Source organism: Ursus arctos, unplaced genomic scaffold, assembly GCF_023065955.2.
Source record: "Ursus arctos isolate Adak ecotype North America unplaced genomic scaffold, UrsArc2.0 scaffold_24, whole genome shotgun sequence".
In the NCBI taxonomy this organism is placed as follows: domain Eukaryota; kingdom Metazoa; phylum Chordata; class Mammalia; order Carnivora; family Ursidae; genus Ursus; species Ursus arctos.
Window position 1 is genome coordinate 31592597 of NW_026622919.1, and position 26197 is coordinate 31618793.

The 26197-nt window shown below is 39.4% G+C and overlaps 1 protein-coding gene and 1 non-coding gene across 3 annotated transcripts in view; one reads left to right on the forward strand and one right to left on the reverse strand.

Annotated features, from left to right (window-relative positions):
- Positions 1-3975: 3975 nt before the first annotated feature.
- LOC113269223 (U1 spliceosomal RNA) lies at positions 3976-4139 on the reverse strand. Its single transcript, XR_003321381.1, has one exon. It is a non-coding gene; the product is annotated as a U1 spliceosomal RNA (small nuclear RNA).
- A 7650-nt stretch (positions 4140-11789) lies between these two features.
- Positions 11790-26197, forward strand: part of RAD51C (RAD51 paralog C) — a 36527-nt gene continuing 22119 nt past the window's right edge. For both annotated transcript variants that reach the window (XM_026517453.4, XM_057317997.1), the window contains exons 1-4: positions 11790-12012; positions 14553-14811; positions 15373-15539; positions 17727-17860. In XM_026517453.4, coding sequence (XP_026373238.1) covers positions 11895-12012; positions 14553-14811; positions 15373-15539; positions 17727-17860 — 678 coding nt within the window. In that variant the 5' untranslated portion in view covers positions 11790-11894. The remainder of the gene's footprint in view (positions 12013-14552; positions 14812-15372; positions 15540-17726; positions 17861-26197) is intronic.

The following is a 26197-nucleotide window of genomic DNA, read 5'->3' on the forward strand; positions in this document are numbered from 1 at the left end:
CCATTTTATATGAAATTTCTAAACAAGGCAAATCTATAAGAGACAGGAAGATCTGTTGTTGCCTATGGCTAGGGTAGGGGCATGGGAATCAGGAGCAACTGGGCACAGGAGAATTTGGGGGCGGTGGTCATAAAAATGTGCTAAAACTGGATTGTGGTAATGGTTGGCCAATTGTGTAAAATACTAATAGTTAAACCAAATGAGTGAATGTTATGTGTATATTATACTCCAATAAAGCAGTTAAAAATGTCAAGAAAAAGAGCTGTTATCTTTAGAAATACATACTGAGATCATCATGGCTGAAATACTATGATATATGGGATTTCCTTCAAAACAGGTTTGGGGGTTTAGGATGTGGAGGTATAAATGAAACGAGATTGGCCTTGAGTTGATCATTGCTGAAGTTTGGTGTGGCTAAATGGGAGAATACTATATCAATCTATTTTAGTTTACATTAGAAGTTTTTCATAATATAAAGGAGACCATCCTTTCCCTAATGATTTTAGTACACTGAGATGTTGATACCCTGGCCTCCCCGTTTGTGAATAAGAATGCATGGAGAGGAGGGGCAGGAGGTACAAACGGCTGGATTCTATATTTAATAGGTGAAAAAAGAATCAAAGAATTTAAAGAATTAAAGATTCATTCATACAGATCAGATTTAGGGGTCATATTTTTCTCCTTTCTTTCTTCTCAAATCACACATTCAATCCACAGTCTTTATCGTTTTTCTTAAAAAAATAGTAAGAATCTGACCACTTCTCACCATCTACAGTGCTACAACTTTGGTAAAAGCCATTCTCATCTCCTGCCTAGAAGACTGGAGTAACTTAAATCATCTCCCTTCTTCCAGTCTAGTAACACAGTAGCCAAGTATCCTGCTAAAGCCTAAATCCAATCGTGTCACTCTTCTGCTCAAATAACGAATCTAACCTAACTCTGAGAAAACAGAAGAGAAGGAAACATTTCCCACTGTCCCAATTTTTTGTGGACAAGAAGTAGGATTTATTGGTGGGTGTAAGGAGGGGCAGTGCTGAAACCCTCACACAACTAACACCATTGGCCTTTTTCTGTCCCATGTGACACCAAGGATCTTCAGTGGTACACACAAGGGAAAGACACAATTTATTTTATGAAGCCAGAATTACTCTGATACCTAAACCAGATGAAGACCACGTAAGAAAAGTACAGACTATTATCCATCATGGACATAGATACAAAATTACTTAAATTCCTTTAAAACTGCAAACCAGGGGCGCCTGGGTGGCGCAGCGGTTAAGCGTCTGCCTTTGGCTCAGGGCGTGATCCTGGAGTTCTGGGATCGAGCCCCACATCAGGCTCCTCTGCTATGAGCCTGCTTCTTCCTCTCCCACTCCCCCTGCTTGTGTTCCCTCTCTCGCTGGCTGTCTCTCTCTCTGTCGAATAAATAAATAAAATCTTTAAAAAAAAAAAAAAACTGCAAACCAAATCTAGCAATAAACAAAAAGGGTAATACATCACGATCACGTGGGGCTTATCCCGGGAATACAAAGTTAGTTTAACATTAGAAAATCAAGCCATATAATTCATCATATTTACAAATTAAGAAGTAGTTGCAGAAAAAGTAGTTAACAAAATTCAGCACCCATTTATGATTTTTTAAAAAATGTAGCAAGCTATCATTAGTTTGATAAACGGTAACTATGAAAATCCTATAGCTAATATACTTCATGGTGAAAATATCTTTCTTCCAGATAAAGAACAAAACAAGAATACCAATAGAGAGAACAGATTGATGGTTGGTTGTCAGAGGGGAGGAGAGCAGAGGGTAAAATGGATGAAGGGGATTAGGAAGTACAAACTTCCAGGGGCTCCTGGGTGGCTCAGTCATTAAGCGTCTGCCTTGGGCTCAGGTCACGATCCCAGCGTTCTGCATCAAGCCCCACATCGGGCTCCCCGCTCAGCGGGAAGCCTGCTTCTCCCTCTCCCACTCCCGCTGCTTGTGTTCCCTCTCTCTGCCTCTCTGTCAAATAAATAAATAAAATCTTAAGAAAAAAAGAAATACAAACTTCCAGCTACAAAATAAATAAGTCATGGGGATGTAATGTACAGTATGGGGAATCTGGTCAATAATATCGTATTAACAATAATATTGTATTAACTTTGCTGACAGATAGTAACTAGACTTATTGTGATGACTTTTTCACAATGTATACAAATGCTGTGCACCTAAAACTAATCTAATATTGAATGTCAATTATACCTGAATGAATAAAAGAATAAAAGAAAATGAAATTTCAAAATACTATTTGTAAGTGGCAAATACTTCATATTTTCCTACCACTCACATTTCTTCCGGTCTTTGCTTCTATCACTCTACGTAGTCTACAACAATATTAACAAATTCCTTTTTTTAATGATTGGAAGGGGCAAAATCCTAACATTTTCTTTTAAAACCCAAAGGTCTTGCTAATATCCTTATCTTTCCAAGTGTGGAGCTAACAAGTAATAAAGAGATGTGATTTAAAATTACCAAGATAAGGGGTGGGGTGCCTGGGTGGGTCAGTCGGTTAAGCCTCCGACTCTTGGTTTCACCTCAGGTCTTAATCTTGGTTTAGGGTCATAGGAGGGAGCCCTGCTTGAGTTTTTTTCCCTCTTCCTCCCTCCATTCAAGCGTGCGCTCGAGCTCTTTCTCTAAAATAAATAAATATTTATTTATTTTAAATAAATAAATAAATAATAATTTTAAATTATTAAATTAAATAAATAAAATAAAATTTAAATAAAATAAAAATACTTTAAATAAGTATTACTGAAGGAACTGACCGAAGAACAGAAAATTGTTCCATAGGGGCGCCTGGGTGGCGCAGTCGTTAGTCGTCTGCCTTCGGCTCAGGGCGTGATCCTGGCGTTCTGGGATCGAGCCCCACATCAGGCTCCTCCGCTAGGAGCCTGCTTCTTCCTCTCCCACTCCCCCTGCTTGTGTCCCCTCTCTCACTGGCTCTCTCTGTCTAATAAATAAATAAATAAATCTTTAAAAAAAAAAAATTGTTCCATAAATAAAAGGATAGAGGAAGGCATGTTCTGGGATCCTCAGTATAAACCTCAGCACAAACATTATTGAGGCAACTATGAGACAGCCGAACAAGTTTTACAAGTAGTACTCTGGGGGTCACCTGGCTGGCTCAATAGGTAGAGCATGCCAGTCTTGATCTGGGGTTGTGAGTTCAAGCACCATGTTGGGCCTAGAGCTTACTTTAAAAAAAAAAAAAGTGCTCTGGGGAGAAGAATGGGGCAGGGTGAGAAAGGGTGGATCAGGGAGTGTTATTCAGGTTAAATCTTTCTGTATGATGGTTTCACATGCATAATGCTACTTTAATAAAATTATTTGGGGGTAAAAATCAAGGTCTCAGAGAAAAACACTTTCACTAGCAGAGATTATACTATAGTCCAGTTCCTCATTTTCGGGAAAATCTTAGATTCCAGCTCATGAGACATCACTAATTACTGCACACATCCTTATATTATCATAGATAATAGAATGATTACAGAAAGCCATATTGATGAACTAAAAGCCAAGCAGTAATAAACGAATCATTTCAAAGTGCAAGTTACCAATGAAAAGTTCAAATGCAGTCCCCCTCTACCAAAAATCATGCAGCCCAGTTTTCCATATTTGAGAAAATTACAAAGATCACATCTAGAGTACAGTAACAAATATATGCACAATGTAAACAACAAAAACACACATATTCTAAGCACCACTTAATGACACTGTTCTACAACTGCTGGTTTTCTTGACGTTATACACTAAGTAACATAATAAACCCACAGAAAACATCAGTGTCTTAAAACCAGGCACTGATAAAAGTTTAACTCACTTGAGAATATTAACACACACTTACACTGAAAAAAACGAACTCTATAAACTCCCTATAACAAGAGTAAACATGCAAAATCTATAACTAACACATTCTATTTTTAAAACACACAAATCAGGGGAAAGCGCGAACGCAGTCCCCCACTACCACAAATTATGCAGTCGAGTTTCCCACATTTGGGGAAATCGCAGGGGTCAGCACATCCGGAGTGCAATGGATAAGCCTCGCCCTGGGAAAACCACCTTCGTGATCATGGTATCTCCCCTGCCAGGTAAGTATGAGTTGTAAAGTTTGCCTGGCACTTCACCCTCAGATTAAAGGCACTCTTAACATAGGGTCAACTTTTCTCATGCATTCTATTGGTCCCGTTCCTTCTGAAATAGAGACTTTCCAAATTATATGTCCTATGCAGCAATATTTTGTATATCTGGATATTGCCAAAATCTTAGGAAATATATGCCCATTGTAAGCACGACCAGCAGTCACTGCGTTTATCTACATATTCCACACCCCTTCTGCTGATCTCATTTAGCGCTTCCTACTGCCTAGCTACTGGTGCTGTTCGAATGAAATTTAAAGGTAAAGACACTCTACAGATTTAAAGAAAAACGACATAAATTAGTTCCTTCTTTCAAGGTGTAGGAGTTAATGATGTCACTGGTGTCTGGCGCAGTTCAGCAAGCCACGTAATTGAAACATCAAGTCTAAAAAGATTAAATTTGGCAAAACTAGGTATGAAAATCCAGTCCGTGTATTGCTAAAAACGGGTTGTTCAAGGCTTCAAGCACAAGTACAAAATATGCTCTCTTTCAAATACACAGCAAATCATTACCCTTATTTGATAAAGCAGTTGTATAAACACTAGTTCTAATTCTGAGGCAAGCTAACTAGGCTAGCCTCAGGCAGCGCCCCCTTCCTACACAGACGGTTGGGGGAAGCCCCAGGGGTCTGCAGAGCTGGAGTGTGACGATGGTCCACACGACTGGAAACTGCCTGCTGACCAGAATGTCTCCCTTCCCTAGCATCAATAAATTTCTAAGTACCCTTAACCCCGCCCATCCCCCACGCCAACTCCCCTGTGTTCTACACTACAAGCCGTCATCCATTTCTTTCTCATGGGTGAAATTCAGAACAAGACTACTGGAGACTACATCCTACAAGAAACTGCCCAGCCCTCCTTGACTCATATTAGACCCTTAAAAAAGAGCAAATTCCGTCTCAGGCAATGGTTAATAATTCCAATATTTCATATCCATATGAAATTATTAGTCTTAATCCTATCCCTCCTTTTTTTTTTTTTTTAAGATTTTATTTATTTATTTGACAGAGACAGCCAGCGAGAGAGGGAACACAAGCAGGGGGAGTGGGATAGGAAGAAGCAGGCTCCTAGCAGAGGAGCCTGATGTGGGGCTCGATCCCAGAACGTTGGGATCACGCCCTGAGCCGAAGGCAGCCACTTAACGACTGCGCCACCCAGGCGCCCCAACCATCAAATAACTCTTAAATTCAAACTGCCATTCTCAGATTTGTGACTAGCAGTGCTTTCTTTTTTTTTTTTTTAATTTATTTATTAGAGAGAGAACATGAGAGAGAGAGAGAGAGATCACAGCAAGGGGGAGAGGTAGACAGAGAAGCAGGCTCCCCACTGAGCAAGGAGCCTGATGTGATGCAGGACTCCATCCCAGGACCGTAGGATCATGACCTGAGCCGAAGGCAGATGCTTAACCGACTGAGCCACCCAGGCGGCGCCCTTACGAATATATATTTTAAATTAAATTACCTGAGTTATAAAGTGGGAAAGAATGTACAGACGTTTATAGCACCATTATTCACAACAGCCAAGAGGTGGAAGCAACCCAAGTGTCTATCCACAGATGAATGGATAAACAAAATGTGGTATACACATACAATTGAATATTATTCAGACTTAAAAAGGGAGGAAATTGACACATGCTACAACATTGATAAGCCTTCAGGACACTATGTTAAGTGAAATAAAACAGTCACAAAAAGACAAAAACTACATGATTTCACTTCTGTAAGGTATCAAGGGTAGTCAAACTCATAGAAACAGAAAGTAGAATGGTGGTTGCCAGTGGCTGAGGGAAGGGGAAATGAGGAGTTGCTGTGTAATGGGTACATAGTTTCAGGTTTGCAAGATTAAAAAAGTTCTGGAGATCACCTGCACAACATTGTGAAGATAATTAACACTATTGAACTGTATGTAAAAATGGGTGAGATGGTAAATTTCATGTTATGTGTATTTTACCCTTTTTACAAATTAAAAGTGGGCAAGGGATATAAATGAGATAGTACAATAAGGTACATTTGCCCAATAAAACTATATGAAAAAAATTTTAACCTTTCTTAGTAATAAAAGATAATAACCAGTTAAAATCAATTATACCTCAATAACAAAGGGGAAAAAAACATTTAAAGACTCTGAAGGCCAGTGTTGGGGTGGAGATGGGAAAATTAGCTCTCATATGCTGTGAGTAGGAGTATAAGTGGTACAAACATTTGCAGTATGATTCAAAGTGAAAATGTGTATACTCTCTGACCCAGGAATTCTACTTTCAGAAATGTATCGAGAGAGAGACAGAGACAGAATGCTATTTCATCACAGCAAAAAAAACAGGAAATAATTCAACTGCACAGTTATAGGCCAGATTAGAAAGATGGGCTTCAGGACAGAACGTATACAACCACTAAATTTAATTTTCCAAATAATCTGTAAATACACGGGAGAAAGCTTCTGACAAAATATTCAGTGAAAAACAAAAGATATACAAATTTCTTCACAATTTGACCACAAATGTGTAACATACATTATATGAATTTGTAGACAGATTAAAATAAACCAAAATGTTAACATCATTTTGTGTAAGTTAAATAGAAAATTTATGAACCAGTTTTATTTCCTTCTTTATATATTCTATATTTTGTTTTTTACAAGTATATACTTCCTACCAGCTTATATTTTTCACCATATTTAAAGTACAAAATAGAAAAATATACAGAGGGAGGTGCAGGTCAATCACCTAATCATCCATTCTTTTCACAAATATCTACTGAGCACCTACTAAAGCCATACACTGGGCTAGGGGCTCTAGGAAAACAACAGGGAGTAAAATCCACATGGTCCTGCTCTACTGAAGCTTTCTATCTATTCGGGGAGATGTACATTTAATAAATGATCACACAGAGGCATTTGCTGCTGTAAGAGCCTTAAAAGGGAGACTTGCGTCTTACCAAGAAATCTGGTCTGTATCCTAAGGGCAAAATGGGAAGTGAAATGAGCTGAAATATAGAACTGTACTGTAGAAAGAACATTCTGGCTGCAGCATGGGAGAACAGACTAGAGGGGAGAAGACAAGATGCAGAGACCAGCTAAAAGGATCTTGAGTACCTACAAGCAAAATGGTGGGAGCTTGGCCTAGAGGAGGAGGCATGAACAGAATCAAGATATGTTAAAGAGAAAATTGATAGGATCTGTGTATGCATTGAACACGGGGACTGAAAAGGGAAGGAGGTATTGAGAATGATTCCTAGGTTTCTAGTCTGTGCACATGAAGCATGGATATTCAACTCATGGAGGTAAGGAATACAGAAAGAGGACAAGGTTTTGGGAGTGGGCTGAAGAAGATAAATGAGATAGGTTTAAAATATATTTTTTAAAGATCTTGTTTATTTATTTGAGAGAGAGAGAGAAAGGGGGGGCAGAAGGAGAAGCAGACTCCCCACTGAGCAGGGAGCCTGATGCAGGCTCCATCCCAGGACCTTAGGACTATGACCTGAGCTGAAGGCAGAGGCTTAACTTAACGGACTGAACCACCCAGATGACCCTGAATTAGGTTTAAGATAGGCTGAGCTGGAGGGGCACCTAGTGTATCAGCTGGTAAAGCATTTGCTTTCAGCTCAGGTCATGATCCTAGGGTCCTGGAATTGAGCCCCACCTTGGGCTCTCTGCTCACCGTGGAGTCTGTTTTTCCTTCTCCCTCTGCCCCTCCCCCACACTCATGTGTGCGCTCTCTCTCGCTCTCTCTCAAAAAATAAACAAAATCTTTAAAAAAACATATAGGCTGAGTTGGAGACCTTTGCCCTGTCCAGTAGGAAATCAGATATTTGCATTTGGAGGTGAGAGAACAGGGCAAGGCTAGAAATATAAATTTAAGAATCGGGTGCCTGGGATGCCTGGGGCGCTGGGGTGGCTCAGTCTTTAAGCATCTGCCTTCAGCCCAGGGCATGATCCCAGGGTCCTGGGATCAAGCCCCGCATCGGGCTCCCTACCCCGCTGGGAACCTGCTTCTTCCTCTCCCACTCCCCCTTGCTTGTGTTCCCTCTCTCACTGGCTGTCTCTCTCTCTGTCAAATAAATAAATAAAATCTTTAAAAAAAAATCGGGGTTCCTGGGTGGCTCAGTCAGTAAAGTGTCTGACTTCTATGGAGGTCATGATCCCTCATGATCTCAGGGTCCTGGGATTGTGCCCTGCACAATCCTGCATTGGGCTCTTCTCTTAATGGGGAGTCTGCTTGTCCCTCTCCCTCTCCTTCTGCCCCTTTCCCTCCTAGTGCTTTGCCTCTCTCTTAAAATCTTTTTTAAAAAGTTTTAAAAAAATCATTGGCATATAGTCTCTGACCTATGAATAAGATAGCAGAGAGAGACAGAATGAGAGAACAAGAGAAGAGAAAAAACAGAATAATCAGCAAAAGGTCAGCTATGGGGTATTAAAAGAACTGTAACGTTTCAGGGCCAGGTTATGAAAGATGAGCTTCCAAGGGAGACAGAAAAGCCAGATTGACATGAAAGAAATCAGGAGTGTGGCATCACAGAAATGAGAAGGTTTCAAGAGTTTGTGGACAACAAATATTGATCTCCTACTATGTATAAGGCTTTGTACAATTGATATTGATACTCCAAATATATGTGTCTGAGGCTTTAAGTTTTATCACAACCACCTTTAAAGCCACAGCTTGATTCAAAGTTTTTTCTCAGTCAAAACAGCACTCATTTTTCTCTCCATTTCCAAGTCCACTTAAACATTCAAGGTCACCAATTTTAGAATTCTGTATTTTTAGGTTAAAAGAAAATAAATTTCTCCTTAGCTACAAGAGAAATACTCCAATTACTCCTCTCCCGCATCTCTAGAAAATAGTCCATTTAGCATGAAAATATCTCTTTATTTGAATACTGAGGTTAACTATAGATAATTGGCAGAAATAGCTCACTCCTACCCTTAGTATCTTATCTAGATAGCAATGAAAGCCAGAAATACTCAATAATGATCCTGGTTGATGATAGGCTCCACAAGGCAGAAATCTGTCATTTGCCCCGTCACCATCCACATACCTAGCACTTAATAAATATTTAATCTTGCTTAAATGATCTAATCTTAATAATTTTATCCAGGAACCCAAGTACACTGTTCACAGGATTATTGCGAGCATCAAGTTAAATGAAATATGTAAAAGCACTTTCCTTTGACACTTTACAATGGCAGGCACTTAAAAAATGTCTCACGGCATTAGCACGTTACCGAGCAAGCTGTTTAATAAAGCTGTATTCAACTGAAGACACATATAGAGTATTTTAAAATGGAGAAACTAAAATTATGTACCTTTTCTGTGCCTAACACTTTATATTTGTTAATTTGATCTTTCCAATAATCCCATGAATTATTTTCTTTTACTTGCAGGTGAGGAAACTGAGTAACTTGCTGCAAGGCTCAAAGTTGGTAATTTCCAGAGATGTGATACAAACCCAGATTTGTAGGACTCCAAGGCTCATGCTCATCTGTCCATAGCAGTGCCTCTCAAACTTTTTCATCAAGTAACCCCAAATTGCAACGGAAAAACAAACACAAAACATATTCCTAGGCGGCTCTGGGAGACTATTGGGGTATCCAGTTTAAACTGGATCTTTCCAGGCACCTGGGTGGCTCAGTCAATAGCTGTCTGTCTTTGGCTCAGGTCATGATCCCAGGGTCCTGGGATGGAGCCCTGCATTGGGCTCCCCACTCAGCGGGGAGCCTGCTTCTCCCTCTCCCTCTGCCTGCTGCTCCCCCTACTTGTGCTCATGCTCTCTGACAAATAAACAAAATCTTTAAAAAAAATAAATAAATTTGATCTTTCTTCAAAATCTTATGCTTATTCGAAAATTTATTTTTGTTTGCATTTTACTTAACAATATATTGTTTATTTACTATAAAATATTTTAAATGGCTTACCAGTTAAATTATTCAATTCTTCCCTCTCTAAAAAAAAATTGAGCGAATCTGACACCATAGGCAGGTGTACCTTCCATAAAAATCCCATAGTTTTGTTTTGTTCTTGGTGCCTGGCCTCATAAACCTGGATCCTAGTTTGAAAGCCTGACTATAGAGCACACTGTATTAAAGAAATCTGAAGAATGATGAGAATACAATAATTATAGACAACTCAAGGCTCAGAATAAGATATTAATAACACATAACTGTATGACTACAGATAGTCAACTACTTTCTTAACCCTCTACTGCCAGTGAAACAAAGCTCTAAACACGATTGATTCCACTGAATTTGAGCAAACTAACTGAAGCACTAACTTTGAATATGTTAACACCATTTCTTCTTCACCCAAGATCCTGGTTGCTTTATAAGCATAAATCCTCCCTGCGGACATTTATGTTATGCCCACTGTGTGCCCAGAAGTGACTCATATCAGTAGTTAAGCAAAGTACTGAGTAGCAAACAATCCACATTTTGACCAGTCCTACCAGACTTTTCCTGTCCTCCAAATGGGGGATAAAACACTTCTCAAATTCTTCCCCGCAAACCCCCCACCCAAAAGGGGCTCCCAATTTGGAGGTAGTTCGGGGTAGAAGAAAGAGTACCAGGTTTTAATTCTGGCTTGGAGAAAACTATGCTCTAAGCTTCTGTGTCCTTGTTTTCCTCATGGTACGGTTGTGAGCATTTGAAATGTGTGGGATTTGCTAAAGTGCTCAACATATGTTTCCTTCCTTAGATCTTAGATACTTAAAGGGCTCTGATTTGCAATATTTAGGGAGCTCCTTTAAGCTAGGGAAAAAAATTTCAAGGCTAAGGCTAAGAATCTTAACAAATGTAGTGAACGAGTTACTCCCCTAAAGAAATCACATTCACTTAGGCAAAGAAAGACTTTGTAACCCACCTTCCAAACCGTCTCAATTCCCCCAAAGTCCTCTATTTTATAAGGCGTCCCTTCTCAACTCGGTACCAGAGCGGGAGCTCTTGCGTAGCCCAATTACTCCCTCGGGACCGGGAGCCCATGCCCAGCCCACTACGGGGACATTACTTGCTTACTTTTCCAGGTACTTCTTAAGTTACGCAGGCCGTGAACCAACGGTCTCAGAAACCACCATGCTCCAGACTGGACTCGCGGGGAAGGCGTGGGTGGGTGCGGGGATTGGGCGCCTAGCGCTCTCCGAGGCGGTGGGGGGCTGGCCCACAATTCCTCGCGCGGGCGAGGCCGAGGGCAAGGGCGGGAAAAGCGAAGGGGGAAGGCAAGGGGGACACCCGACGAGAAAAGGTGGGAAACTGGAACCCTATAATGGAGAAGCCGATTATTCCTTATATGACCATTTCATACCCCAAACCGGTAATTGGTTAGTGTGTGCGTTACCCCTACTTGGGGATAGATCCTTCCTATTAATAACCTTGAGGTTCCACCCACCAGGCCAGGGCTGAGGTATGTAGGTGTGGCGTGTAGGGCCTGGCTCTCCATTTTGCAGTCTCCACCCATCTTTTTACTCTCAGGATGTATGTTTGAGGGGGAAACCCTAAGTGAGATTTGTAAGAATCACAACAGAAATGGTGCGGGTGCGAGAAAATACAACATTCCTCCTCAGAGGGGCCAAGCCCCAGGCCGCGTGCAGTCAGGCCAGAGACTCCGCCCCTTCCGCCTTACGTCTCACGTCACATGGCGCGCGCGCGCTCGCGCGCGCCGGCGTACGAAATTAAGACGGGGGTTTAGGTACTCTGGTTACGCGGGACGGAGCGCGTAGGCGTCCAGCTTTGAAATGCAGCGGGACTTAGTGAGCTTCCCGCTATCCCCAGCAGTGCGGGTGAAGCTGGTGTCTGCAGGATTCCAGACTGCTGAGGAACTCCTAGAGATGAAACCATCCGAGCTCAGCAAAGGTAACGACTTCTGACGGCAAGTTGAGGCACACGGACCGCCGTCTGTGCCGCCTCCATCTCGGTTCTTCCGCCTTCAGACTTCCACCCAGTCTCCGCCAATTTCCTCCGCCCAAGGCTGCATTTGCAACGTGAAACCGCTCCTTGACTCCAGTTAAACATGGTGTGAATGGTTAGAGCTATGGTCCTGAAAACATTTACTAATTGCTTTCTCTACTCGTGCCTGCTGAATCCTGCTGAGGATTACCTAATTTATTACTCAAAAGAACTCTGTTAACGTGGATTATTATGTCCAATATACTGATGAAGGAAGGAACAGATGCTTGGGAAGGTTCAGTAACTTTTCATGATGTCTGGGCTAGGAAATTGTGGAGTCAGGATTGGTACCCAGACAGCTGGTCTAGGTTTAGCTGTTCCATAATCCAAAGGGCCTGGGATTACATTTGAGAAATGGAGGACTCGTAATAGGACTAGAGACACTAGGCGAGAAAGGGAGCAGAATCCTCAGCACCTGGAGAAAGCAATAGAAAGAAGACATTGCTTCTCTTCTGTAATTCGCTGGGAAAACAAAACAAGAAACCCCAAGCCTCTCATTCCGGAACACTGTAGATTATACATTGGTGGGAACCCCTGTATCATGAGGTGTATACAAAAATGAAGCTGTCTGCAGTCAGTCTCACTGTACATACTACACGGCCGTGTGCTTTGAACTGTTCTTAAGATAGAAAATTTTAAGCCCTTGCCCTTAACAATGGAAAATAAGGTTTCAACTTGCCACTCTAGAATAAATGTTGTAGACCCGTTAACTGTTTGTTTTAAATCTTACACGGCATACTGTTTCCCAATGTTTTGGTTGGTTGGTTGGTTTTAAAAGTTTTATTTATTTTTTTAGAGAGAACTAGCAGAAGGAGCTGCAGAGGGAGAGCGAAAAGCAGGGAGCCAGATATGGACGTGATCCCAGGACCCTGGGATCATGACTTGAGCAGAAGGTAGACGCTTAAAGTACTGAGCGACCCATGCACCCCTGTCTCCCAAAGTTTGGTGGGCTCTTTTTTCTCTCAACAAGTTGGTTTAACAGAAAAAAAAAATGAGAGAATCTGCATGATAATGATAGCTAACAATTATTGAGCGTTTTGGATAGCCTCGGTATTCTGCCCACCATTCAACGTGTATTGTCTCATTCGCGTTTTACAGAAGAAAAGATCTGAGGCAAAAAAAAAAAAGTAACTCGCCCATACTAAGTAACTTCATAATAAGTGATTCAGTCAGGGTTTACAAACCCAAGAAATCTGACTCCAGAGTTTAGGCTTTTTAATTGGATAGGATTTTCCTTTCCTTATCACTACTATTGTCTTTTATTAGTGCCAAATTTATATTCATATCCTAACCAAATCAGGCACTGACGTATCAAACTCATAAGTGATGTCACCCTCACCTTTCATTCTTTTCATTAGAAACTTGTTTCGTAATTGCCATTTTCTCTTCTCAAGCCATATTGTCTGATAGAAATGATATTGTATAGTTGAGGAAGCATAATTGTATTGTTTAAAATACTTGTACATCAAATAATTTTTCTTATTAAAAATTTTGGAGTGGGGCGCCTGGGTGGCACAGCGGTTAAGCGCCTGCCTTCGGCTCAGGGCGTGATCCCGGCGTTATGGGATCGAGCCCCATATCAGGCTCTTCCACTATGAGCCTGCTTCTTCCTCTCCCACTCCCCCTGCTTGTGTTCCCTCTCTCGCTGGCTGTCTCTATCTCTGTCGAATAAATAAATAAAATCTTTAAAAAAAAAAAAATTTTGGAGTGATATGTGAATTTTTCATGGCACCGTTTCTATGAAGAGTTTTTATTATGAATAATACATACACATGCACTTCATTTTTTTTTTAAGGTTTTATTTTTTTATTTGACAGAGAGGCAGCCAGCGAGAGAGGGAACACAAGCAGGGGGAGTGGGAGCGGAAGAAGCAGGCTCCCAGCAGAGGGGCCTGATGTGGGGCTGGATCCCAGAACGCTGGGATCACGCCCTGAGCCGAAGGCAGATGCCCAACAACTGCGCCACCCAGGCGCCCCATGCACATGCACTTCTTAAAGTTAAATCTTGTTTTAGGCAGTTAGAGGCCATTGTCATTCTCTTCTGAAAAATAATTTAGATGCTTTGTTAGCTCAAGATAACTATGACTTCATAAAAGCAAAAGGGATAGTAAAAGGACTGACTGGTGGTACATTTTTATTTCTACCTTCTGAGATACTCTTGTAGGTACCCATATACTTTAGAGGTTTAGGTTTCTGAATTCTGTTTTTGAGGTAATAAATCTTTGAAGTATGTAAAAACTAAGAAAACATAGATGAATGCCTTTATTAACTTGAAAAATTCAATAGTTAATGGAATGTTATATTTTATTTTTATGTTTCTTTACTCTTGACATCACTCTTGTTATCTAAAAATTAAAATTAATGAAGACAACCCAATAGCATGTTAAGACTTAAATTTCTAAAATCAGGATTTGGGTTTTTTTTTTTTTTTTCTTCTTTTACTTTCAGAAGTTGGGATATCTAAAGAGGAAGCCTTAGAAACTCTGCAAATTATAAGAAGAGAATGTCTCACAAATAAACCAAGATATGCTGCTACCGCTGAGTCAGGCAAGAAGTGTACAGCACTGGAACTTCTTGAGCAGGAGCATACCCAAAGCTTCATAATTACCTTCTGTTCAGCACTAGATAATATTCTTGGGGGTGGAATACCCTTAACCAAAACAACAGAAATTTGTGGTGTACCAGGTGTTGGAAAAACACAATTATGGTAAAGTAAAATGTTCCCCTCTTAACGGTAGACTTAATGACATTTTATGTAAGTAATAGAATGTGGTGCTGTGGGTCTACATTCAGGAGACCAAAAAAGCATGTATGTGCCCTTAATTTTTTGTGTGTGTATGCATGCACATCAAACAAAAATCAGTTTACAATTTGTGTTAATTCAGTACTCCATCTTTAAATTGATATAATTATTTTGGTATCCAAAAATTTTTTTTTGCAACATTGTAATGTGATCATTAGGGTAAGCAGGTAATCTTCTATTTTATTATATAATTAATTCTTGGGAATATATTTGAAGGTAGGCTTAGTATAAGAAAGGGTTTCATTCCCAGAGGCCTAAAAACCACTAAAAAGTCCTTAATCATGGTTTTGTGGGTCCACCCTCCCCCTAGTCCGAATATCAATTGATTCACATATATTTGGAGCAGAAAGTTAGCCATCGCTGTTTGCCTAATGGTGGTACCTAATGGGCGGTGATGTGGAGTTTGAAAAACACTGCCTTAGATGATTATGATAATGATTTGGTCATTCAGCTTTCTCTTGACAGTATGCAGTTGGCAGTAGATGTGCAGATACCAGAATGTTTTGGAGGAGTGGAAGGTGAAGCAGTTTTTATTGATACTGAAGGAAGTTTTATGGTTGATAGAGTGGTAGACCTTGCTACTGCCTGCATTCAGCACCTTCACCTTATAGCAGGAACACATATGGGAGAGGGTAAGTTAGCAAGTGATTCTCTTTTTCTCTATAATAAAAGTAATTAGCATTGGTACCTCTCTAGACTCAGGAAGAAACCATTTGGAACATGAAGCTTAATGACTTGACAGTGTCCTAGTGTTAAACTCTCAGATCTTTCTTTTAGACTTGGAAATGCCACAACCGAGACTGGCCTTTTCTTCTCCTTTTATGGCCCTCACTTCTTATTCTTTTTTTTTTTTTTTTTTTAAGATTTTATCTATCTATTTGAGAGAGAGAGCAAGAGCAAGCACAAGTCGGGGGAGGGGCAGAGGGAGAGGGAGAAGCAGACTCCTAACTGAGCAGGGAGCCAGAGGTGGGGCCTGGATCCCTGGACCTTGAGATCATGACCTGAGCTAAACGCAGATGTCCAGCTGACTGAGCCACCTAGGAGTCCCACCGAAGGTAGCTTTGAAAAACCATGTTGGAAATATTTAGAACATTAAGCCGATTGACCTTAGGGGCTCTGAGTAGAATGTAATTAACTTCATGACTGTGTTAAGTTTTTTAAATTGTTGTCATGTAGAAATATTGTTTGATTTTTTTAAGAAAATATATAAAGGTAATTTCAATTTAAATACTCAAAGGTATTCAAGTTCTTACCCTTTTACTTTTAAATTAAATGGTTTCTGGTTTGACTGTTTTAGTTTATTTTTTGGGTGTGCAGTACTCATTCTTTAATTACTTATTTACTTATTTTTAAATATTTATTTGAGAGAGAGAGCACAAGCGAGGGGGAGAGACAGAGAGAGAAACAGACCCCCCGCTGAGCAGGGGGAGCCCGATGCAGGACTCGATCCCAGGACCCCAGGATCATGACCTGAGCCAAAGGCAGTTGTTTAACCATCTGAGCCACCCAGGTGCCCAATAATTTAAAAAAAAATACTTTTCATAAGATGCTTGTATTCCCTTTAAATGAGTGTAATAGCTGGGTATTTTAATTTTCATATGAGTACTAGTTGTCCTTTTTATTTTTTTTAAGATTTTATTTATTTGAGAGAGTGAAAGAGAGAGAGCGTGAGCTGTGGTGAGGGGGAGAGGAGGAGGGAGATGCAGACTCCCTGCTGAGCAGGGAGCCCGATGCAGGACTCTATCCCAAGATCCTGGGATCATGACCCAAGTGGAAGGCAGACACTTAAAGGTGTCCTTTTTAACTAATGACCAGTTTATCTACTGAAAGTCCTTACAGCTACCCATGTCACAATGTATATTTATAATAGTGTCTTAACCTTACTGTGAATATTGTACGTGTAGCACTGGGATATAAAGTTTTCAATGATTGCTGTGTGATTAAGCTGTTATTTTCTGGTTAAAAATGAACTATTATATTTTTTGATAGGCAGTGCTTTCTGAAATTTAATTTCTTGTGGTTTATTTTTTCAAAACTTAAGTATATTTTGAAGTGCAGTAATTTTTAACTGTTTTCTGTCTGAAATATGTATAAAACCAAACTGTTTTTTCTTTTTAAGATTTGTTTGTTTATTTGAGAGAGCACGAGCAAGGGGGAGCGGCAGAGGGAGAGAATCTCAAGCAGACTCCCTCCTGAGTGCAGAGCCGGGTGAGGGACTTGATCTCGCGACCCTGAGATCATGACCTGAGCCGAAACTGAGTTGGATGCTTAACCAACTGAGCCACCCAGGCCCTCCCCCCCCAAAAAAACTGGTTTTTTAAAATATATATAATCTAAGGAGAATCTTATATTGTTTCTACTTAAAAATCAAATTATGCTACATTAATAATGGAAAAAAGTTACCATAAGGGAAAAAGATGCTTTCTTTGAGCATTTTTCCTTTTAACTCTTAATTTGCAGTTCTGTAAAAAAAAAAAACAAAAAAAAAACAAAAACAAGAAAAGAGAAGTTCCATTATCTTCTATTAAATGGAAGCCAATAACTAGAAATATGAAAAGGCAGGCATTAAAATTCTAGTTGTGTATGTGTATAAACAATTTCTAGATAGCCTAGCATGTAAGGAAATAGTGGCAAAGGTGAAAATAAGAGGTCAGGAATTATGCAATGATAGTTTATAGTAATTTTGTTATCTTTCAATTAAAGTGAAGAGTTGTGTTATTCACAGTGAAGCATTTTGTTATTCAAAGGTATTGTTTTCCTACAATCACCAATATATCAAAACAAGTAAAACTATTTTAAGATTGTTTTGTTTATTCTAGAGCACCCAAAAGCTTTGGAGGATTTCACTCTTGAAAATATTCTTTCCCATATTTACTATTTTCGTTGCCGTGACTACACAGAGCTATTGGCACAAGTTTATCTCCTTCCAGACTTCCTTTCAGAACACTCCAAGGTATGGCTCAAACTACTGAAGTACAGCTAACCTTTGGAATATCTTTGGAGGTGTCGGATTAGCATGAAAAATAAGTAAATAGTATAGTGGCATAAGCCTGTTCAAAAATGTCTTTCTTCCTTGTCCTACAATTTACTTATATTTACACATATTTAGCATATATACATATTTAATTTATGCCCAAAGTAAGAAATTGAAATAACACAGAAAGAGATTCTGCCTCCAGTAATGGTGGAATAGCTTCTACCAAACTCTTTAGAAAGGTATAAAATGAAAAAACTTCCCTTCTACGGCTTCCTAGTACCTTTCCCTAAAGTTGACCACTATTAATTGTTTCTTGTGTCTTCTCAAAAAAATTTTTATACATGTTGCAATATCTATCTACCCATTTTTAGTTATTTGTTAGTGGGATAATACTGTAATATGGTTCTGTACCTTTCTTTTTGCTTAGTGTTTTGCATAACTTTCTATATCACCACATGTGGATAAACCTCATTCTTTTTTTCAGCTACATAGTATTTCATTTTAAGAAGGTGCTTTTGCTGTTGGTGGGAATGTAAAATGGTACAGTTGCCTCAAAAAACCGTATCGTGGTTCCTCAAGAAATTGAAAATAGAATTACCCTATCATCCAGCAATTCCACTTCTGTATTTATCACCAAAAGAATTGAAAGCAGGGTCTTGAAAAGATATTTGTAAACCTGTGTTCATAGCAGCATTATTCATATTACCTAAAATGCGGAAGCAGCCCAAGTGTCCATTGATGAATGACTAGCAAAATGTGGTATACACATACAATGTAATATTATTCATCCTTAAAAAGGAAAGAATTTCTGACATATGCTACAACTTGGATGAATCTTGAGGACATTCTGTTAAGTGAAATAAGCCAGTCAAAAAAAGACATACTGTATGATTCTACTTATATGAAGTGTGAAGAGTAGTCACACTCAGACATAAAATAGAATGGTGGTTACAAGGGCCTTGGGGGAGAAGGGGGAAATGGGCAGTTATTGTTTAATGGGAATAGAATTTTAGCTCTACAAGATAAATGTTCTGTGTATTCTACATTTAAAAAGTCGGGGGGAAAAGACTAAGTACCTTAATTTATTTAACTAATCCTCTTATTGGTGGTCTTTTAGATACTATTAACAATGGTTTGGAGATAATCCTTATACATACCATCTTGGGGTACATTTTTAAGTATGTTTATGGGATAAATCCTTTTTTTTTTTTTTTTTAAGATTTTATTTGTTTGAGAGAGAGAAAGCAAGCATGAGCTGGGGGAGGAGCAGAGGGAGAGGGAGAAGCGGACTCCCCACTGAGCACAGATCTGGAGCTCCATTCCAAGATCTGAGATCATGACCTGAGCTGAACTCATATGCTTAACCAACTGAGCCACCCAGGTGCCCCTGTTTATGGGATAAATTCTAAGTATGGAATTATATTAAAGAATATGTGCATGTTTAATTTTGATAAATATTACACATGACAGAGACTCTCTTTGACCAAACTTCAGTCAGCCTCCTCTGAGCCTTTTTGAATAAGCTTTGACCTTCACCCACATCCTGTCTTTGGCCTGACCAATCCAGTTCATTATTGTGAATAATGCTGCTGTGAACATAGGGGTACAATAGTAAAGAATCCTGTAAATTAGTTTAGAGAGAATCTCCCACTTTTAATTTCTGGTCACCCTTGATATCTCAAGTTCCTCATTCCCCACTTTCAGTGTTATGTCTTTGACCTGCCTATAGCAAGAATTCTATTGGGTCACGTTAGCAAGAATCCTACTCTTGATGTCTCCTCCCAGTAATTTTCCATTCACTGACACTCACCCGGCTCCTTGGCTATAAATCCCCACTTGTCCTTGTTGTATTTGGGGATAAGCCCAACTTCTCTTCCCTATTACAAAACCCCTATTGCTATCTTCTTGAATGAAGTCTTCCTTACTATTTTAACAGGTGTCAATAACTTTTTTTTTTTATTTTAACACAAATTGCCCTTCAAAAAGTTTGTACCAGTGGGTCAAAAACAAGACTGAACTATATGTTGACTACAAGAAACCCATTTTAAGGGTGCCTGGCTGGCTCAGTCAGTGGAGTGTGGGACTCTTTTTTTTTTTTTTTTTTAAAGATTGAGAGAGAGAGAGAGTGCAAGCACGAAGGGGCAGAGGGAGAAGGAGAATGTTAAGCAGGTTCCACTCCTAGTGCCCAGGGCCCGAAGTGGGGCTGGATTTCACGACCCTGAGATCATGACCTGAACGAGAATCAAGAGTCAGACGCTTAACCAACTGACCTACCCGCGTGCTCTAAGCGTGCTTAGAAAGCTCTTGATGTCAGGGTTGTATGTTAGGTGTAGAGATTACTTAAAAAAAATAAAATCTTTAAAAAAAACCCACTTTAGATATAAAGATATCTGTAGATTAAAAGTAAATGATCAGAGAAAGATCTACCATGTTAACACTAATCAAAAGAAAGTAAGAGTAGCTATATTTTAAAGAGTAGACATCAGACCAAGGAAAGTTATCAGGGATAAAGAGGGACATTACACAATGATAAAAAGGTCAGTTCCCCCAAAAGATTTAACAGTTTGTAACATGTATGTGCCTGACAACAAAACATGAAACTACATGAGGCAAAAACTGATAGAACTGCAAGGAGAAATAGATGACTTCACTATATTTGGAGTCTTTAGCAGCTAATAGAAATGGGCAGATACAGCAGACAAAACCAGTAAGAACATAGATGAACTCAATAACACCATCAAACAACTGGATATAATGGATATCTGTAGACTACTTTGTCCAATAACAGAATATATGTTCTAAGTTCATGTGGAACTTTCATCAAGATAGACATTTTCACAGAACTATCAAATCTCCCACCTGTTCTCCTAAGGGCCCATTTATCTTTCCAAAAGTCATTTGTTTTCCTGTAAATACCCTTTCTCCATTCTGTGAATTTTCTTTTCATTTTCTTGACAGTGCCTTTTGATACACAAAAGTGTTAAATTTTGGTGAAGTCCAAGTATCCTTTGGTTGTTGCTTACGTTTTTGGTGTCATGTATGAGAATCCATTGCCAAGGGGCACCTGGGTGGCTCAATTGTTTAAGTATCTGACTCTTGATTTTGACTCAGGTCATAATCTCAGGGTTGTGAGATTGAGCCCCACATCAGGCTCTTCGCTGGGCATTGGAGCCTGCTTAAGGTTTTCTCTCTCCCTCTGCCCCTCCCGGCTCATGTGTGCTCTTTCTCTCTTTTATTAGTTTTATTTTTTAAAAGATTTTATTTATTTGAGAGAGAGACAGGACACAAGTAGGGGGAGTGACAGGCAGAAGGAGAAGCAGGTTCTCCACTGAGCAAGGAGCCTGATGCAGGACTCCATTCCAGGACCCTGGGATCATGAGCTGAGCTGAAGGCAGACACTTAACTGACTGAGCCACCCAGGCCCCCACCCTCCTTTTTTTTAGAAAGAAAAAGAATCCATTGCTAAGTCCAAGACGATGAAAATTTATTTTTAAGACTTTGTAGGGGAGGAAAAAGCTTTCCTCAACCCTCTTACCATTCCTGGCTGGGTCTGAAAATTAAACTGACAAAGGCAGAGTAGCAGGAGAAAAGCACATACATATTACTGAACTTTTACATGTACATGGGATCCTTCTACAAAACAATAAAAACACAAAGAAGTGACTAGAACAGGAAGCTTTTATACCTTTTAGGCAAAAACAGTAAATTTCTGAAGAATTGATAAGACAAAGGGGTTTGAGCTAGAAGTGGTAAATTGTGAAGTAACTTGGAAGATAATTAGTTTAACAAGGTTTGTTTTACCTTCTCAGCTCTAAATTCCCTGTCTGTCGTGATAAGGGTGTCTCCTTTTCTGATAGAGGGTATCTTTCACATAAGAAATTTATCTCCTGCTTTCTGGGAAGAAGAAAGAGACTAGGAGGTCAAAGTAACCTTCCTGCTTCTGTTGCTTTCTCAAACTTCTACTTAAGATTTTCAGTATGCCAGGGGCATCTGGGTGGCTCAGTCGGTTAACTGTCCGATTCTTGGTTTTGGGTCGAGGTCTCAGGGTCTTAGGATGGAGCCCTCTGTCCAAGCCCCTTGTCGGGCTTTGTGCTTAGTGTGGAATCTGCTTCTCTCTCTCTCTTTCTGCCCCTCCCCCCATGCATGTACACTCTGCATGCTCTCTCTCTCTCTCTCTCTCAAATAAGTAGTTAAAAAAGATATTCAGTGTGCCAAGTTGCCAAATTTTGGGGTAGCATGTCCTGAACTCCATCCAGTTTAATAGCTTTAGCTTTTTTATTTGGGACTTTGATCCATGTTGAGTTAATTTTTTATACGTAGTCTGAAGTAAGTGCTCAACTTCATTTGTATGCAGACATCTAGTTGTCCCAGCACCATTTGTTGAAAAGACTATTCTTTCCCCATTGAATGTGCTTAGCATCCTTGTTGAAAATCCGTTGACCATAGATGTGTGGGTTAATTTCTGGACTCTTCTATTAATGTATATGTCTGTTCTATGCCAGTATCACACGATTTTGATTAGTAGCTTCATAGTATGTTCTGAAATTGGGACATGTGAGTCTTCCAACTTTGTTATTTTCAAGATTGTTTTGGCTATTCAGGCCCCCTTGCAATTCCATCTGAATTTGATCCATATGAATGGAGTCTTGTTTATTTCTGCAGAAATGCAGTTGGAATTTTGATAGAAATTATATTGAATCTGTGGATTTAACCATGGTATAAATCCTTTAAAAAAAAAAAGATTTTATTTTTAAGTGATCTCTACCCCCAACATGGGGTTCAAACTCAACCCTGAGATCAAGAGTCACATGTTCAACTGACTGAGCCAGCCAGGTACCCCATATTTCATTAAATTTAATTAATATACCACTATATTTCATATATTTTCCACTAGATGTATTACTGGCTTATAAATTTTGAAATAATTGTCCAGCATTTCTTTAGTCACTAAAAGAAAATGAGAATATAGATCTGCTTTTTTTTTTTTTTTTTGGTCTTGCACATTTATTTATTTACCAAATATTTACTGAGAGTCTACTTTGGCCAGACACTATTGTATAAATCCTTTTAATATGCTGCAGGGTTACATTTGGTAGTATATTTGTTGAGAATTTTTGCATCTGTAATTGGTCTGTAGTTTTCTTTACTGGTGATGTCTTTATCTAGCTTTGGTATCAGTATGATACTGGCTTCATAGAATGAATTAGGAAGTATTCCCTCTATTTTTGGAAAAGTTTGAGAAGAATTGGTATACATTCTTTTTACTTATTTATTTATTTATTTATTTATTTATTTATTTGAGAAAGAGAGAGAGAGCACAAGCAGGGGAAGGGGCAGAGGGAGAGGAAGAAGAAGACTCCCTGCTAAGCATGGTGCCTGATGTGGGGCTTGGAGCTCTATCCCAGGACCCTGGGATTGTGACCTGAGCTGAAGGCAGACACTTAACTGACCGAGCCACCCAGGCACCACTGGTGTAAATTCTTTAAACGTTTTATAAAATTCACCAGTGAAGTGGCACCTGGCTGGCTCGGTCAGTACATCATGTGACTCTTAATCTCGGGGTTGTGAGTTTGAGCTCCACAATGGGGGTAGAGTCTACTTAAAAAAAAAAAAAAATCTGCCAGTGAAGCTCTCTGGTCCTGGTCTTTTTTTATTGTTGTTAGAAGGCTTTTGATTACTGATTCAATCCATTCTGTTTTTCTATTCTTCAGACAGTTTTGATAGTTTGTGTATTTCAGTGAATTTGTTCATTTTACCCAGGTTATCTATTTTTTTTGCATACAAATGTTCATTATATTCTGTTTTTATTTCTATAAGGTTGGTATAGTGTCCCCATTTTCATTCCTGATTTGAGTAATTTGAGTTTTTGTTTTTGTTTTTTTTTTAAAGATTTATTTATTTATTTTTAAAGATTTTATTTATTTATTCGACAGAGATAGAGACAGCCAGCGAGAGAGGGAACACAAGCAGGGGGAGTGGGAGAGGAAGAAGCAGGCTCATAGCAGAGGAGCCTGATGTGGGGCTCGATCCCATAACGCCGGGATCACGCCCTGAGCCGAAGGCTTAGATGCTTAACCGCTGTGCCACCCAGGCGCCCTAAAGATTTATTTCTTAAAGAGAGGGTGGTTGCGAGCAGGGGGAGGGTCAGAGGGAGAGGAGAGAGAGAATCTCAAGTAGACTCCCCATTGAGTGCAGAGCCTGGAGTCCAGAGCCCAACAGGGGCCTCGATTCCTCGACCATGAGATCATGACCTGAGCCAAAATCAAGAGTTGACACTTAACCGACTGAGCCACCCAGGTGCCCAAGTCTTCTCCCATTTTTTTTGTTTGTTTAAAGGTTTTTCAGTTTTGTTGATCTTTTCAAGGAATCAACTTTGGATTTCACTCATTTTCCCCATTGTTTCTTTCTTGTCTTATTTTGATTATTTCCACCTAATTTTTTTAAGATTTTATTTATTTGACAGAGATAGCGAGAGAGGGAACATAAGCACAGGGAGCTGGAAGGGGAGAAGCAGGCCCCCCGACAGAGCAGGGAGCCCAATGCAGGGCTCAATCCCAGGACACCAGGATCATGACCCGAGCGAGCCGAAGGTAGATGCCCAACGGCTGAGCCACCCAGGCATCCCTCTTTCCACCTAATTTTTATTACTTCTTTTGTTTTGCCTTCTTTGAGTTTAGTTTGCTCTTTTTTCTAGTTCCTTAAGGTGCAAGTTTTGAATATTGGTTTGAGATCTTTCTTCCTTTCTTTCTTTTAAAATATAGTCGTTTAGAGCTCCACATTTCCTATGGAGCACTACTTACACTGTATTTTATAACTTGGTATATTGTGTTTTTATATTCATTCATCTTTAAGTATTTTCTAATTTCCCTTGTAATGTCTTCTTTGACTCATTCGTTATTTAAGAATGTGTTGTTTAGGGCTACTTGGCTCACTCAGTTGATAGAGCATGTGACTCTTGATCTCAGAGTTGTGAGTTTTTTGTTGTTATTTTGAGGTTTTTATGTTTGTTTTTTTAAAGTTTATTTAAGTAATCTCTATACCCAATGTGAGACTTGAACTCATGACCCCAAGATCAAGAGTTGCATGCTCTTCCAACTGAGTCAACCAAGTGCTCTTGGGGTCGTGAGTTTAAGTTAAGCCCCATGTTGGGTGTAGAGATTACTTAAAAAAAAAAAAAAAGAGTGTGTTGTTTAATTTCCATTTATTTGTTAACTTTCCAAATTTCCTTCTGATGCTGGTTTCTAATTCCATTCCATTTTGGTCAGAGAAGATACTTTATATATGATTCCATGTTTATACATTTATTGAGACTTATTTTGTTACCTAATATCTAGGTCTATCCAGGCAAATGTTCCATGTGCACTTGAGAAGAATGTGTATTCTGTTGAGTGGAGCGTTTTATATATATTTATATATCTGTTTCTTTTCTTTTCTTTTTTTTTTTTTTTTTATGGGTCAACCTTTATTGGTGAGCAGGCAGGTGGTGGGTGAGTCAGGACACTGGGGAGCATCTGGGGAGGAGGTTCTGCAGTTGCCATCACAGCATATAATTGCTACATCTTCTTGATGAATTGAGCCTTTTATTATTATACAATTTTTATATTATACAAATTATTATTTATTGTTACCCTTCTTTGTCTCTTGTAACAAGTGTTCTCTTGAAGTCTCTTTTGTCTGATATTAGTATAGCCACTACAGCTCTGTTCTGGTTACTGTTTCCAGGGAATATCTTTTTCTTTTTTTTTTTTTTTTTTTTAAGATTTTATTTATTTATTCGACAGAGATAGAGACAGCCAGCGAGAGAGGGAACACAAGCAGGGGGAGTGGGAGAGGAAGAAGCAGGCTCATAGCAGAAGAGCCTGATGTGGGGCTCGATCCCAGATCGCCGGGATCACGCCCTGAGCCGAAGGCAGACGCTCAACCGCTGTGCCACCCAGGTGCCCCGGGAATATCTTTTTCTATCCTTTCACTCTTATTTGCATCTTTGTTTTGTTTTTAAGTTTTATTTATATAAGTAATATTTACACCCAACATGGGGCTCAAGCTCATGACCCTGAGATCAAGAGTCACATGCTCCTCCAACTGAGCCAGCCAGGTGCCCCACTTAATTGTATCTTTGGATCTAAAGTGAGTCTCTTGTAGAAAGTCTATAGTTAGATCATTTTAAAAAATCCGTTCTGCCAGTCTGTGCCTAAGTCTCTGACTTAGGATGGTTCGACTTACAAGTTTTTAATTTTAATTATTTATTTATTTATTATTCTTAAAGATTTTATTTATTTATTTGACAGCGCACACACACGAGCGCACGCACAA